General features: G+C 38.8%; 1 protein-coding gene across 1 annotated transcript in view; it reads left to right on the top strand.

Annotated features, from left to right (window-relative positions):
- Nucleotides 1-15,075, top strand: part of LOC149670955 (nose resistant to fluoxetine protein 6-like) — a 92,219-nt gene extending 77,144 nt beyond the window's left edge. Inside the window, exons 3-14 of the mRNA XM_089840486.1 lie at nt 2,780-2,937; nt 3,731-3,833; nt 3,935-4,022; nt 4,548-4,768; nt 4,835-4,996; nt 5,878-5,971; nt 6,117-6,206; nt 6,346-6,508; nt 6,832-6,911; nt 7,224-7,391; nt 13,384-14,228; nt 14,692-15,075. Of these exons, the coding sequence (XP_089696612.1) occupies nt 2,780-2,937; nt 3,731-3,833; nt 3,935-4,022; nt 4,548-4,768; nt 4,835-4,996; nt 5,878-5,971; nt 6,117-6,206; nt 6,346-6,508; nt 6,832-6,911; nt 7,224-7,391; nt 13,384-13,537 (1,481 nt within the window). The 3' untranslated portion in view covers nt 13,538-14,228; nt 14,692-15,075. The remainder of the gene's footprint in view (nt 1-2,779; nt 2,938-3,730; nt 3,834-3,934; nt 4,023-4,547; nt 4,769-4,834; nt 4,997-5,877; nt 5,972-6,116; nt 6,207-6,345; nt 6,509-6,831; nt 6,912-7,223; nt 7,392-13,383; nt 14,229-14,691) is intronic.
- Nucleotides 15,076-16,712: the final 1,637 nt, after the last annotated feature.

Below are 16,712 nucleotides of genomic sequence, written 5' to 3' on the forward strand. Positions count from 1 at the left end.
AGGATATACAGAGAGGCCGAAGGGTCGGATGATGGCGCTGGCGTGATTGATGAAACGTCCATTAGGATGGCAATCATGCTCGACATACCGAGAATGAAACTGTTCCTCGACAAAGTCGCCTACGGGGTACTGGCCCAACAGATGGTAGACCTAGGGCTTTTCCGTTAACCTACATATCCGCGCCTCGGGGATATTAAATTTCCCGCCCCTAGCCCCCAAAGGTAAGAAACAGTTTTTGTATATTGTAAGGGGGGGGGGGGTAAAGAGAGTCTAGGTTTAAACGGTTCCCTCTCTATACTATAAATATGGAAAGTTTCCCAATACTAAAATCATTCTCTCTTTAGCTTCGGGCAGAACATCATCCACCATTATCATGTGAGCATACTGTTTTTTTCTGAAATTACGGAGAGACTAACTTTTGAACTTAATAGGGCGTACAGTCACATCGACGATGTACTTCTATATTCGGACAACGGCGACCCGAGGCAACAGTTTCACGAACGACATCTGGTTGAGAATCAGCCGCCCCCGCCTCCTCAATCACCACCGCCTCCTCAACCCCAGGAAAACCCGCCGAGAGTAAATGAGCACCCGCCAAATGATTGCAGTCTCTTCAGGTAAGGTCTCTATATTTTTTAAAAACTTTAATGTCTATATTCACCCTAAACGTTTTTATAGAATCCTTGCTGATGTCCATAGGACTTTAGTGAGGATTCGCGCGGAGAATCTCAATCATGGCTTTGATCTCCGCGAGGAAGATGTCGTCTTCCGGGAATTGAGTTCTCGGCTCATACCATTCGTTGAAATCACACCCGTTCCCGGAAACGAAATGCCGGTTTACGTTAACACATCTCGCTCGTGCTCGTAAGTTAATTAGCATTAGTATTTTAAAGACGGATCCCTAATATCTTTTCTTTCTATTTTTAGTCTCATTATCGTTATCACAGAGTATTTCCAATACAGACGGGTAAATGACCACGAGAGAGCCCTAGACCGGCAGAGGCAAAGACGCTTTTTTAGAGCTGTAGTAGATGATGTGCATTTACAGACCGGCCTTTGATATTTGTAAATATATATTAATACTTTACTTGAAAAAATACTTTGTGTAAATATATAAATAAAAACATGGTAAAATTATTCAATGCTTCTTGCTTGATACATACAAAGAGTAACGCAATATAGCCCCGCTTTAAAAAAAACGAGAGAGAGATTTACTAGAGATCGAAACCCCCTGTACATGTATCAGAGGGAGAGATTTACTAGAGAGAGGGAAAGTACATTTCAGTACGGAGTTGACCAAAGGCGAGAGATCGCGCGCAGGCTCGTACACGGGAACCTAGTTAGAGAGGAGGAATTCAGTAATACGCTGGAGAGGCCAGATTGCGCGCTAGAGAGAGAGAGAGATGGTAAAAGATCCCCCGCATTGACAGCGCTTTCGCCGGTATGGAGCTCGGGGCGAAAGAGAAAGTGAGAGAGAGAGAGGGGCGGCGTAAAAAAAATACAGTGGCGGGAAAGGAGCTGGGGTAAAGAGAGAGAGAGACGGGAATGGAGCGGAGGTAAAGAGACGGCGAAATAAAGAGATGGTGAAAGTCAGCGAAATAAAGAGACGGTGAAAGTCAGTGAGGGGGAACAAAAAGTACCACCCCCTCCGGGGGGGAATTGAAGGGGGCAAAAAGTACCGGGGGGCCAAAAAAATTTGACCCACCCTGCGCGGGTATCGAGGATGGGGGAAAAAAAATTCATCCCCCCCTGCGCTGCCCGCGGGTATCGAGGCTTACTATTCTCTTGCAACTGTGAAGACGAACGAGGAGAAGAAATTAAGCGTTCATGGGACAGGGACAGATGGTCGTCCAGCTTTTAATGGATGCAGTGGCGTCGCTAGACCTTTTGGGGGGGGGACTGTCGACTCGAGCCGAGCTGGCCCGGTTAACAAATATTCGTTTAAGCAAAATTGCTACTACATATTGGACTTGAGAACGACTTGAAATGCTATCCCGTGTTTAGGAATGTAGTGGTTTAGCAATGCGTTCGGCTGGAACTCGGCTCTAGTTCGTGAATAGTCCTAGTTTGTACCTGAGTTGTGCAGTAGAAAACATGCTAGTTATCATCAAATTATATCTCCCTAGCCCTTAGGACTGAAAACTGGAAACCCCACAACGTACTTTTTCCTCCATTTCTTTCTTGTTCGTCTTTCAGTCTTAAATATCAGGGAATTTTTATTGGTTGATCTTCACTATACACTCTAAAAAATATGTGCTCAAAACTGAACCAATGTTTGTGCAAAGACTCAACACACTGGGAGCACACTTTTGAGTTCAGTTTTGAACAGTAAATACAGGTACCAAAATTGAACACCAAAACAATGTGCTAGGCTAAGTTCTTTTATGGGAATTGTTGAACACCTTGTGTCGTAGAATTATTCTATAGGGATGTAATATTGAACAATATAGTTGAAAATTTGGCACACAATGTTACAATTTTGAAAGGATTAGTTGACAGTTTGGAACGCTTATAGTGGCAGTTTTGAAAGTTTTTGTTGACAATAGACACGTTTAAGGTGCGATTTTGAATGGTTTAGTAGACAATTCAAAGTCTTAGAATTTTCGCTACTTATATGAAAATTCTCCCAACCCAAGATACGATCACGACGCTACGTCAAAAACAGATACGATACAAGCCCCTCCCCCATCTTGCAGTATCATCGCGACATCAGAAGAATTCCCTTCGATTCTATTTTGATATTTGTATTGATGTGCTAAATTCGTGTTAACCTTTGCAGTGTTGGATTCATTTGGTAAACCATCGGACGGAATTCTACGGGGTGGACTTCATTGGATTGGTGATTTTAACGAATGTATGGCTGTGAGGGCTCCGAAGAGCTATGAATTTAGGAATGGATTTCAAGGAAGATATTGCAAGTTAACAGTAGATTTGCCAGTAAGGCTTAGAAAATGGTTTTTTATAATTAACGTCAAACCTTAATTAAAGGAGAGGGCGGGACTAAAACGTTTCTTTTATAATCACACAGAAAACAAAACAATGAAATTTTCATACTGAACCATGTGTACCTATCCACTATCTTGAAGAAGGTACGAAAGATTAAGTTTTCTTACAAAACCCAACGTGTTAATTAGGCATATGATTACGTAATGCTGTGTTGGAACTGTAATTGGCCACCCTAAAAGTTAAACGCCAACTTCTTCACGGAGAGCATGCAAGGTTATAGGGTTCATTAAACTTAATTTCTCATATCCTCTTCGACATAAATGGTTTTAACTTGCAATATTCATTATTTTATACGATCTTTTCATTATGATTAAAAAATCTTAGCTTATTATTCTTTTCTGTTAACATAACATTAAACCTTAAAAGAACGGCCTTTTTCTAAATACATTTTAAAGATAATAAATCATCTCTTATTACAAAATAATTTGCATTTAATTAGTCTTAAAAACAAGGACTATTGCTCCGTCCTTCGTTTAGTGGCGTCTGCTAAATCGAACCTCTCACCACTTACCTCTCTTAACCTGTGGGAATTCAACCAATCCCAAAGGGGTTAGATTTAGCACACGCCAATAAACCAATGGCGGATGGCGCAGTAGTTCTCGTTTTTTAGAATAACTAAATGCTAATTCTTATTCATATTTAGAAGAATGCCGTTTTTTTAAGGCATAATGTTACGTTATTCGAAATTATCCTTTAATTACAACAATTGAAAATATTGACGTAGGGAAAACCGGACTTTGAAATTGGCATCTGTGTTCCTAACATTTGTAACACGCTAGAACTGAATGACGACTACACCAGGAATTTCATCAATCGACTCTCAATTGGTGCTTGTAATTTTTTGATTGTTCTACGCGTTCCTTCGTTGAAGTAACGTTAATATATTTAAATTCCATTTATTTGAAGTTTTTTTTTTCTTTTTTTCCAGAAAGTTTTCAATTCGAACTTTCATCTTTGTACAAAATTGAGTGTTACCCTGACGCTGTACCTTTCATGAAATCAACTTATTTTTTCTTGTAATACATTTGTTTTGATGCTTATTCAATGATCCGTTACACATTTTAATGGCGCCTGTTCCGTCGTCTGATCAGGGCCGGAAATAAGAAAAATTTCTTATAGGACATATGTCCAGTGATCCCCTGTTTGACTGGAAAATTTATAGGACATTGTGCACTGCAGTGTGCAAAAATAGTCCCTTATCTCCATAGTCAAGCTATCAAAACTTCTGAAAAGTTATTGGTCAAACTTTCCAGTGACCCCCTTAGTTTATAAAAAACTTATGGGACATAATAAAATATTATTGAACAACAGCCAGTGTCCGGTGCTTATTTCCGGCCCTGCGCCTGATTAGTTTGACAGCAGATGGCTCAAATATTATATGAAAGATATGGTAGAATTCATTATTAGAACTTAAAATATTTTAAAAGAAAATATGGATTCGAATAGGGATACTAAGGCTACTTAGCAGATGACTCACGTCTTTAGCGCCGTGATTAGTGAATTGATAAGCACTTTTGAACATGTTTGGTATTTACTACTAGATTACTTTTGTGTCTTATTTTTGGAATTATGGTACTGGGGACCATACTAGACGTATTTGAAACTAACAAATCTGTACGTCACGATCCAATACCATCATCTTCAAACAACGAGTTCATTAATTTTAAAAATCACAATGAAAAACGATCGGGTTCACTAAATGGTCAATTACACGTTGTTGCTAGAAATATTGAAGGAGTGACTAACAAAAGTAAAATCTCAAGTAAGACTCATTTGCTATGTCAAAATCTGTTAAGTGATAAATTACAGACATGGTTATTTTACTTAGTCCGTGAAATATTACAATGCTTTTCTTTCTTGAAAAATATTAAATCTATCTTGGACACGTCAAAAAATCATGATCAATTACTCTGTTTGAATGGAATACGTGTGATAAGCCTTGCCTGGGTGATTTTCGGTCATACTTTCTCTTTTGGTATAGAGCTGTACGGTGGGTAGTATCAAAGCCATTATTATGTTTTTTTAGTGATTCTTTATAGCTATATTGTCAGGAATTGATATCCTACTACCATCAGTTAATTGAAGTTAAGTTTTAGTTGAAAATTTCTGACATTGCAACGTTATTAATGACAAATATTTTCCAATATCATGGCCATTATTTTAATTGTTATCTTCCATTTTATTTATTTCGTTAGGCGTGAAACCAGAAGTAAGATAAGGGACTAGAAGTATCGAGGTAATCAAATTCTTCACTTGGCAAAAGTGAATATTCTTGATAACACATCAACGGTTGGCCCTCAGGTAGCGGTTTCTGAGTTTTTCCTCCTAAACGTGAGACGCTCGCGGTGGTAGACGGCCGAACTAGATTCAAGCACCTGCGTCCGTGTTCCATGGCTTTAGGTTGAGTGGAAGGGGTAGGAAAATTGTTTTGGAACTCGACCAATTTTTTTCTCTCTAGTGTAGGCACGATGGAAGCGGCTTAAAATCCTCAAATTTCTTCACTAGTGCCAGGGTCTATTACCAATGCTAGAGCACTTTTCTTCTAGTCCCTTATCTTACTTCTGGTGACACTAAGCGAAAAATATAGAACTAGAGTTACAATATTGAGTCAGATACTACAGTCTTTCTCTCGACTCGGAGAGGTAATATTTTGGTTTTACCAACTTGTTTAATGTGCCCTTTGCGCGAATAAATAAACAAAATCTTTTCTTTCAATTACCATACACAATTGGAACAAAATATATTAAAAATTGCCCTATAGTTATAACGTTAGTATAAGTATTTCTGCCTGCACAAGTCGATCCCCCAACATTCATTTGATCAGTACCACCAATCAATCAAACCCGAATGACCTTATTTTCCATTCACTAGATAATCCAATTGATTTGCTGGAAGAATATCACAGATTGAGGTTTCAGGTGATGTCACAGGCGTTTTTTGCAGTTGACACATTTTTCATACTAAGGTAATGTTCAGTTTATTAAAGCGGGAAAGCAAATTGGAATGTTATTCTAGGGTGGCTTAACTATTTGAGGCCATTTCAAATAGAGAAACCACTCTTGTGTATTTTATTAAGCATGAAAATGAATTTATTTATTTGTTTGTTGTAGTGGCTTTCTTTTGTCATACAAACTCCTGAAAGAACCTTTGAAACTGAGCAAGAAAAATATATGCGCTATGTACTTTCACAGATTCTTAAGGTATGTTATAGTTGAGTTCTCAAAGCTTAAATGAAAAAAAAAACTGTGTCACCTATGAGAGAATTGTCGACGAGGTTTAAGAATCACTGATATAAGTTTACCAAATGAACTCTTACCGATTTATTTATTTTTTTAATAGGCTAACACCTTCTTTGAGTATGGCAATAGTCGTGCATTTGTTAACCTCTTCCCATAATTTTCACGGTCCTAACTGGCTAGCTGTGAGGGAATCCCAGGAATATTGTTACAAAAACTGGTGGCGAAATCTTTTATTCATCACCAATTGGTATTCGAGAGATCTGGTATGTCAGGAACCCTTGTAAAACCTGAGATGGTATGGCTGTGATGCACGAAGGAAACCCTTGGGAATAGTGGGGGAGAAAACCTAGGATCAGGTTAAGGAGGATGTTCTTTGGGCAATTTTGAGTCGAATATGTTCTATATGACATTTTGCCGTTCGGGCATGGTCGACTCCTTGTTGCTTGTTCGTCAAGATTCTTGGTTTTCAATTCGCTAGAATCAATTCCTCTAAAGCTCAATTGCATTTTGAATGTTTTGACAGTGCAATATTACGCACAGACCTTTACAATAATTTTATTTTGTAGCGTTTGTTTTTCTATTTTAGTGCCTTGGTTATACTTGGTACGTAGCTTGTGAAATGCAGCTGTTCCTTATGAGTCCTATTTTCTTAATATTTCTCAAAAGGTATGATAAAATAGTATTGAATAAAGCTATAGTACCTAATGGTCGACGAATATTTTATTCCAATTTGTTAGATAGTTAAATATTCTGGCAGTAGAATCCAGCCTTGGAAGAAGTAAATCTACTTCTATGCGAAATTCTACTCCTTCCAAAGTTGAATTCCTCAATATACTGCATGTCTTGAAGATTATCTGTTATTGTATTTGTCGAAAAACAATTTAGGTAAGGTTGAGTTGGTAATGAAACGTTCGAAGATTATTAATAGCAAACTCAAGTGAGATAAAAATTTAATTTCAAATTATTCTATCATTGCAGTTCGAAGAAATTTCACCAAAAAATAGGCATTTCAATTGCTTTCGTAATATTGTTGGGCTCTTGGATTACAACTGGCCTTATTACTTGGTATATTGACATACCATTTCCTTTGTTTTTCGATAGAAACACGACAAATGGACTAACTAATTATGACATTCATTATAAAAAGTAAATTTCCCCACGCGTAGATCGATAACACCTTTGCGTAATTTTTTTTAGGATTCCCATAAAACAGAAAAACTCATGTTAGACTCAAAGTGGGACTGAATTAACACTTTTTTCGATGGTGTTATCGATCCACCTGTTTTCCTTGGAATATACATAGATTTTTTCAACTTGGAAAACTTAACGGGCGATTTTCTGGGCCTTCCCGCTTGAATTAAAGAAGAGGGGTGTAGAAACCGTCACAATGACGTCACACCTAACGCATTTGAACTTAGAAATCACGTGATATCGATGTAGCTTGCAACTTCTGCGCGCCGCAACAGAGTTATAGAGAGCTTTCAGATGGGATAGTAGTACGTCACACCCTCCCAAGTCTTACCGCTGGTCTGGTAGCCATATTGGGTGGTCTCAGCTTCATTCCCGCTTTAAACCCACCGATATGGCAACCTAAACTCTGTCACGAGACTCAGTTCCTCCTTGAGACATTTTTCCTACTGCTTTCTATTTCATTTAGTTAAGTTAAAGTTTAGTAATAAATAAATGTGCTCATTTGTGCTTATAGCTAAGGCAGGTTCGACTCTGGTAGAAATCAATCAATGTAAACAATTTATTATCATAAAACATATTAATTACGGATAGATTAAACAATAAGTTAAGTTTTGGGAGCCTGGCTGTTTACCCCTTAATATTAAGTTCTTTGTCACTCACAGTTGTAGCCTTTTCGTGGCTTAGGACTCCGGTGGGTGTCTTCATTTTCAACGGCGCATCTCGCGTCTCTTCAGATTGTTTTAGAGTTCATTGTTAGATATCACACGGTCATATTACTTCCCGCGCTTTTTAGTTTTTCCAACCGAGGTTACCGTCTTACCGAGGTAAGGTATATCGAACGCGTAAACGCGTTCCCGCAGCGGCTCTACTGTCTCGCTCGCCTTGTTCCTAGGTCGGACTCTAGATATCTTCTGACTCTCTCGTCCCTCCTCTGTCCCCTCGTAAACGTTTTCGGGCTGGGGTCACGTGGGCCCCACGAAGATTTTTCCTCTCGCCTATGGCGCGTGGGGTAAACCAGCCAGGGGAAAAAGGGTAAATCACAGCCAGGCTTATTTTAGTGTTACAACTCCTCCCGACTTAATTTTGAGCGTCCCCGCTCAACAAAAGTATGATAATCCAGTAAGAAATAAAAGATAGCACAGAAAAAAATTGTACCAGCAAAACAAAATGGTAACAACAAAAAAAACTAGTCGAAATCCTGCACTAAGTTAAGAACAGTCACAAAACAGAACACAACGGTTAGCTACTCCGATGTGAAAGTGAAAACAGTTCATAAATAGATTAAAATAACTACTAACGAAGTAAAACAAGCGTAAAATAAAAATCAGTACCATTGAGAGCACGAGAAACAAAAAAAAATTACGTAATTAAAAATGAAAAAAAAATTAAGTTAATTATAGCAAAAAAAAATTAAGTTAATGAAATCAAAAAAAAAATTAAGTTAAGTAAATCCAAAAAAAAATTAAATCAAGGAAAATATTTTCAAAATAGAGACAATTAAACATTTTCAAAATAGAGACAATTAAACATTTTCAAAATAGAGACAATTAAACATTTTCAAAATAGAGACAATTAAACATTTTCAAAATAGAGACAATTAAACATTTTCAAAATAGAGACAATTAAACATTTTAATCGTTAAGTTACGTAAAGCAAATTAAAACTAACATCTATATACATTGCGCAATATTTGTAAGTAACATTCAATACACTATGGTCATAAAAAAATGACATGAAGGTCCGTAGGAGATCCTCTCCCAGACATCAAAATATAACATTTTAACAAATGGCCCTACCAGTAGTAGGGTCACGGGGCCGAAGGCTACGTAAGTTAGGGGTTGATTGTTCATCATCAGTAACATTGTCCGAAGACTCATCCTCACTAATTACGCTACTCGCACTTTCGTTTTGCGTGACGTCGGCAGAACGCTCGTCGTCTATGGGTGATATCACCTCACTAGGGTCAATCTCGGAACTAGTACTCTCGACAGACTGGGGCCCAGAAATTTCAGTGGCATTTCGCTCACTATAAGACTTAAGGTCTCTGATATGATAAGTCCCCTTAAAAATTCGATTACCTTTTGTGCCCTTGAGTCTATAAGTCAAAGGGGATAATTTTTGAGCAATAATATAGGGACCTTCACTAATGGGTGCCAACTTTTTAGAAAAGTTGGCCCCAGCGTTAGATAGGAAATGAGTTCGTCTTAGAACAGTATCTCCCACATTAAGTTCAACATCGCGATGACGATTATTGTAATATTTTCAATATTACATAATGTCGGTTCTATTTGAACCTGTTCACTAGATTCATAACTAGTGCTAAAACTATAAATTTGATCGGGCTTATCGCTATACCAAAATTTGAAATTTCATTGATTTAAAATTAATTACCATCCCACACTGTTGGATTAAATCCATTCCTAAAGTAACGGGATAAACTAAGTTGTTCACAAAGTGAAGTTGGTTGGATTTCTCCCTCCCCGGTAACGCAAAAGTGGCCATAGCCGATCAAGTTGAAGTTAAACGTGCCTTATTGGCTAATTTAATACCAATCCTGTGTCGTCGACGAGTATTTGAAATAACGTCAAGTTTATTTTTGAAGCTATCATCGATTAAAGTAAATGATGATCCTGGATCAACTAATGCCATGCAATTCCCATCACCAACGGACAAAGAAATCCAAGCCAATTGTGGAGACTCTATGGTCTCACTAGTCACATGGTTAAGAGCGGGGGTTAATGCTGATTTCCGGCTGGGGCGCCCGCGTTTCCCCCTCCGGTTTGTGAGTTTCCCTGAGCACTATCCCGCGATTTATTTGTGCATCGTGGTTTAATGTGACCTCTTCGACCGCATCCTGTACAAACAGGGGAAAAAGGAGTTGCCAGTGGATTAAGGGACCTAGAAGGTGGAGGCTGGACGGGTTGAGTACAATGGAATTGATAATGTCCCCGTCTTCCACAATTCATGCAAACAACATCAGGCTTAAACGTGCGAGACCCACTACCCATGGAAGTTTTATTACGGGATGAACTAGGACCTGGGTCATGAGATGCGTGCGCCACTTTGGTAGCATCACTAATTAATTCTCTGGGGCGGCTATAGGAATTTGTGGACAATAATTTCTTCGTTTCTGGGTCCAAACCTTTACGAACCAACCGTACTTGCTCCCTATCGGATGGGGGCTCGGATAATTTTCTAATGAGGGTTAATATAGCCTCGCCGTAATTGGCTGGACTTTCTCCTGACTTTTGAGATCGCCTATCTATTTGTTCATAAATGTAGTCGTCGTCAGTTTCTAATTCGTATTCCGCTTTAAGAGCGTTGGAAAAATCTGAGAAGTTTCGAAATGAATTTTGGGTTTCAAACCACTCGAAAGCGGATCCCGAGAGCATGCTGGGTATCCATCGCTTAACAAAAATGTCTTCGGGGCAATCCCTGCTTACAAGGATCTGACGGGCCTTTGTTAAAAAGTGTTTGACCCCTAAACCCGTTGTTGCACCTGAAAAGGTCGGTAGTTGAACAGAGGGAACCCATGACGTGGGCAAGCCACCCTGACTATGCACTGAATTCGAGCCTAACATAGGAATCGAAGGGGCGGAACCGATACTGGAACCTGGTAGTGACGCACTAAAGGGAAATGGCGTTTGTGCTAGTACGTTATTATTAATTGATGCATTGTTTACACCAGAAAAAGGATTCACTACTGGTACCTGGGGTGGTAGAGTAGGGTTAATTATTGGAACTACATGAGTAGTTGGGTTTGTTACAACATTTGTTGTAACGGGCAGGTTCACTTGGTTGGGACCTGACGTATTAATTGGGACCGCTAATTGGCCAGCTTGCTGTGCAGCAGCTAATTGATTGGTTAAAAACGCGACCTGTTGCATGAGAGCTTGCATTTGCTGTTGTATAGCTAACATCATAGGATCATTAGCAGAAGTCTGTTGGGTAGCTGTATTGGAAACAATAGGTTGTTGTTGTTGTTGTTGTAAACTAACCATTGGGGAAGCTACAGTAGGTACAGTACTTGTATTTGCGGCTAAGCTTGAGGTCGTGTTTACCAAGGTGGGATGAACTAAAATTGGCGCCACTGTGGAAGCGCTTGCCATTGTACACGGAGGCAAGGGGCTGTTCACACCCAAAACTAACAAAGGGTTACTACCCGTAGAAACGTTAGTATTGAAAATTGGAGAAGCAGGTGGGTTACTGGCAATCGAGGTAGTGGATGAACTATTAACGCCTTGCGCTACTGGGGAATTCCCTGAACCAGGTGAATTCATACTCGATGCCATTGTACGAGAAATCTTTGGAATTCTTGTTTTTAAAGTTACCTTACGCTTCACCATAGGGGGTAGAGGGGATTTACGGCGTTCTGCACGCTCGTTTCTCTCAAAATTCTTAAGCTTTCGAAAACAAGTGTCGCAACTGGTTTGTCGACTGAAATGGGGGAGGCAGGTGTCGTGAATGGGCCTAAAGTTCATAGGTTAATCCTAAGCTTCTACCTCTTTACCCACGAAAACACAATAATCAAACTACAATAGAGCGTGAATAAGTGAAATTTTGGAGAAATTCCAAAACGAACTCAACGGGAATAGTTTTCTAAGAAAACTTTCTTTCAAATTTAGAATAAAGAAAAATTATTTACCCAGGTGGTTTTAATAGTAATGGTAGCTAAAATTTTGACCCTCAAAAATTTTAAGCAATAAACAGAAATCAACAATAATTAAAATTTGACCCTCAAAAATTTGTATTGGAAAAGACTAATACCTCTTTGGGCACGAAAAAAATAATGGAACTCTACGATTAACTTAATTGCACCGCCACACCCTTACCCAAAGGAAATGCGTAACCTCAAAAATTCTAGGTGGATCAGTTAATCGAGAGTAAACAGTATTTAAATCTTAAGTTTTCATACTAAGCTTGTGGTTACTTTTTGTAACCTTAAAATAGTCATGGACTTAATACCACGACGATGAACAATCACTTTGTAATTTTGATCAATATCTGATCGAAATGGGGCATGACTAAGTTTACACTAATTTACTTCTGGGAGAGTATTTTTATAATCCCGGACACGGACCCCCAAAATGAGACATTTTTCCTACTGCTTTCTATTTCATTTAGTTAAGTTAAAGTTTAGTAATAAATAAATGTGCTCATTAGTGCTTATAGCTAAAGTAAATTCTAAGGCAGGTTCGACTCTGGTAGAAATCAATCAATGTAAACAATTTATTATCATAAAACATATTAATTACGGATAGATTAAACAATAAGTTAAGTTTTGGTAGCCTGGCTGTTTACCCCTTAATATTAAGTTCTTTGTCACTCACAGTTGTAGCCTTTTCGTGGCTTAGGACTCCGGTGGGTGTCTTCATTTTCAACGGCGCATCTCGCGTCTCTTCAGATTGTTTTAGAGTTCATTGTTAGATATCACACGGTCATATTACTTCCCGCGCTTTTTAGTTTTTCCAACCGAGGTTACCGTCTTACCGAGGTAAGGTATATCGAACGCGTAAACGCGTTCCCGCAGCGGCTCTACTGTCTCGCTCGCCTTGTTCCTAGGTCGGACTCTAGATATCTTCTGACTCTCTCGTCCCTCCTCTGTCCCCTCGTAAACGTTTTCGGGCTGGGGTCACGTGGGCCCCACGAAGATTTTTCCTCTCGCCTATGGCGCGTGGGGTAAACCAGCCAGGGGAAAAAGGGTAAATCACAGCCAGGCTTATTTTAGTGTTACATCCTCCAACTGAAAACTATATACATTCGAATAGCCAATAAGACGCGAGGAAGGAGGAGCTAGCTGTTTCATGAAGTTTTAAGCCCTTACCTTCAATCAGATATTAGTATGTAGTTTATGGGCGCTTTAGAATTCCAAGTAAATTAAATCTATGCATTTCAGGTATCCAATACCCATTAGTGCTAATATTTAATTGCAACACCTTATTTTTAGTATCGGAAATTACGTTAACTTAATTAGCCAAAAACCATATACGAGAATTCAGTCTTATATTATTGGATGTCTGTTAGGCTTTATCATTGTACAAATGAATGGAGCTCGAGGGTTTCTAAATAAGGTGAGATATAAGCATACCTTAACTCTTTGATGACAAATAGCCCTACATTAATCCTAGTGCATATAAGTTCATATCACCTCACCAGGCGTCGCTTTACGAGAATGTATGCCACTTTAAGACAAGGTCTCAACAAGAAGAGATATCTAGTTTACTAGGGAGAAGATATATATTTCTAGCTTTATCTCCAGTCCAAACGAAGGTCCGGAGTAAATCCCACCCTCTAAATTACCACCAGCATCACATTGGTTCTTGAAAACTCACGTCAGCACGACGCGAATGACGAAAATTACTGACGACTGAGGAGAGGCGAAATAGCCCGGCCTCCTTTTACGTTCCCCCTTGTATTTTGAAAGGGGGACTGGGACTATGGCCCACGAATACTTCGGCATCTTCCTAGTAAACTAGATGTCCCTTCTTGGTCTCAGTAATGAGTGAAAATCTTATGGAACGTATCATAAGAACTTATGATATTGTATATCTCGCTTATGTGTGTTGGTTTCTGGGCAAGTAATAAATGGAATGATCTATTGTCAATTATCTTTTTAGACTTTGATATACTTGGGTTGGACTATCTCTTGCATTACTTTGCTGTTTATTATCCACTGCCTCTACTGGGTCCAAGAAGGACCAATCATGAATATTCTATTCAACGTATTTTCTAAAACCTTATGGTCAATGGCAGTATCTTGGAGTATCTTCGCGTGTTCGACTGGACATGGAGGTATGGAAATGTAGTTTTAAAGGCCGACTTCCATCGAAAAGAGTTCTAGCGAACTGAAAACCGAGCATAGAGACTTACAATGGAGCGACCGTGCCGATTTTCGAGTCCCCGCTGGGTCAAAAGTTGGAAGGGTTCTCGCTAACTGAAAGCCATGCAATGTGGTTTTAGAGAACTGAAGATGCACAATAGAGAATTACCTTCAGGGGAAAGCAAAAATTCGAGATGAAATAAATTTAAAAGGATTTCATTTGTTCATCTTCAGTTCGCTATAACCACATTGCACGGCTTTCAGTTAGCGAGAACCCTTCCAACTTTTGACCCAGCGAGCTTCTAAAATAGGCACGGTCGCTCCATTGTTAGTCTCTATGCTCAGTTTTCAGTTCGTTAGAACCCTTTTCGCTGGAAGTCGGCCTTTAAACTTTTCATGCAAGAATATTTCACTAAAAATTGGTTAAACTTTCAGGACCAGTTGATAAATTTTTGTCCTGGAATGTGTGGATTGTTCTTAGTCGTACTAGCTACTCTATCTACTTAATTCACGCAATTGTAATTGATTATTTCTATTTATCTAGAAGTACTCTACTTCATTTTGAAAATTCGATAGTGGTGAGTATATAGTTCTCATTCTTGGAGGATCCATACCATTTTTACAAGGAGATGAGGCTGCTTTGGAGGACAGAAGGGCAACTATTTTGTCCTCCTAGGATTCTGGTCACCTTGTGTAAATGGTACGGATCATTTTAGCCTAAAAATTATGTAAAAGGAATAGTATTAGTCCATTTGGGCGCCGCGGATGTGTAAAGAATCTCGCGGCGTTTTTCACGGGAAAAATATGATCACGTGATTGGTCGCCATTTATAGAAAGAGTGATTTTGTTTGGTCATAGCTAACTCGATCACGTTTGTGACCGCGTGGGCTGTGGTTTTCTAACCAATTATCGTCTGCTTCATTGTTCAGAGAACTAGAGGACACAATTTTAAAAATACCAGCGTATATGCCTTATTCTTTAAGGTTTTACTGTTGTCTTCAACGTTTAAAGATTGAGATTTCCAATTTAAATAAATTGTTATTGAAATGAAATCAAGCCAAGTTTAAGTTCGCCACAAACAAAAATATATCTTTTACGGATGCTTTGTGTATGAATATGGAAAGCAGAGCCGCCGACAAACAGTCCAGGAAAAACGGCGCAAAGGTGCCTGGCAGCATTGCAACTCTGAAAATGGTGCTAAGTTTCGCGGCCGAAAATTGAGCGATCGCCGAAGAGGGGGCGTTACTCCAATATGGAGCAGAACTATTTCAACCTAAGATCATTAAACAGATGGACTTGAATGATAAGCGAAAACCCCAGTTCATCGAATGGCATCGCCTGTCGTCGCCCCTATCGGGAGAGTCCCGAAACTTTTCGACTCATACATCATGTTATGGCTATGGTTTGAGTCGAAAAAGTTTCAATATTGGTCGCGGCGTGGCGCTATAAAGGCGCTGCCCCAAAAGAACCACGTGCTGAATCACCATTCCAGACCATCTGAGTTGAATGGCATAACTTCCAACTAAAGAAAAAATTTGTTAAGTCTGTTATTTTTTACTTTTTCAGATAGCCAATTGTTTTGGATTTTTGACGATTTCATGCATGTGTGGTTTCGTTCTTTCCTTATCTATCGAAGCCCCAATGATGAGATTAGAGAAACTTTTCAAAAATGTAAACCAGGCGAAAAGATCAAGTTTAAATGAAAAACTAATTTAAATCACGTTCTATCTCGCGTATAAGAGTGGCGCTTACAAATTCAGTAGTTTTAGTATAATCAGGGATAGATGTAATTTTAGAAGCAGGAATGGAGAACGGTTAGCCATTACTTCAGTCCGACTCATGGCCCAGTATAGAGCCCCTCCCTCCAACACGTTACGAAAATTTTAAATGATCTTATTGACTCACTTAAACTACGTTGCTGTCAGGGACGGCGAAAAAATATGTAGTTCCTTATTACCTTTGTCACTATGACCCGCTTCTTATTGCTTCCCCCCTCCCAGGGAAGGGGTCCGGGACTTTGACGCTCGCCCACATTACTCTGTTCTCCATTCCTGCTCCTAAAATTACATCTATTCCTGGTTTTGATATAATTTTGTAATATTGGAAGAATTCCCTGTTAAATAAAAATTTTTATAATTGGTATTTAATGTTTACTTATAAACTTTTAATTAAGTTTTTTATGTCTCAAGTGAAAATAATATTTTCATTTTCCTTTAAAAAAGGATAATGACATTTGATTTCGACTGCCATCAAGTTTTGATAGTTTTACATAGGGAACAATATTTTGTATAAAATAGTTTTTATTATTTGAAAATCGAAAATCAAATAAGCACACAGCCCACCGCTTGACTGGCAGATGGCATCATAACGGTGACTGTTTCTTCGCCATTTCTCTAAACGTAAATGTATTTAGCAAAGGCTTTACTTTTATCATAAGTTTATAAGGTATGTTCCAT

The sequence above is a fragment of the Phalangium opilio genome, unplaced genomic scaffold, assembly GCF_054372755.1.
Source record: "Phalangium opilio isolate 3A_F unplaced genomic scaffold, DU_Popi_V2 ptg000054l_1, whole genome shotgun sequence".
Classification (NCBI taxonomy): Eukaryota; Metazoa; Arthropoda; class Arachnida; order Opiliones; family Phalangiidae; genus Phalangium; species Phalangium opilio.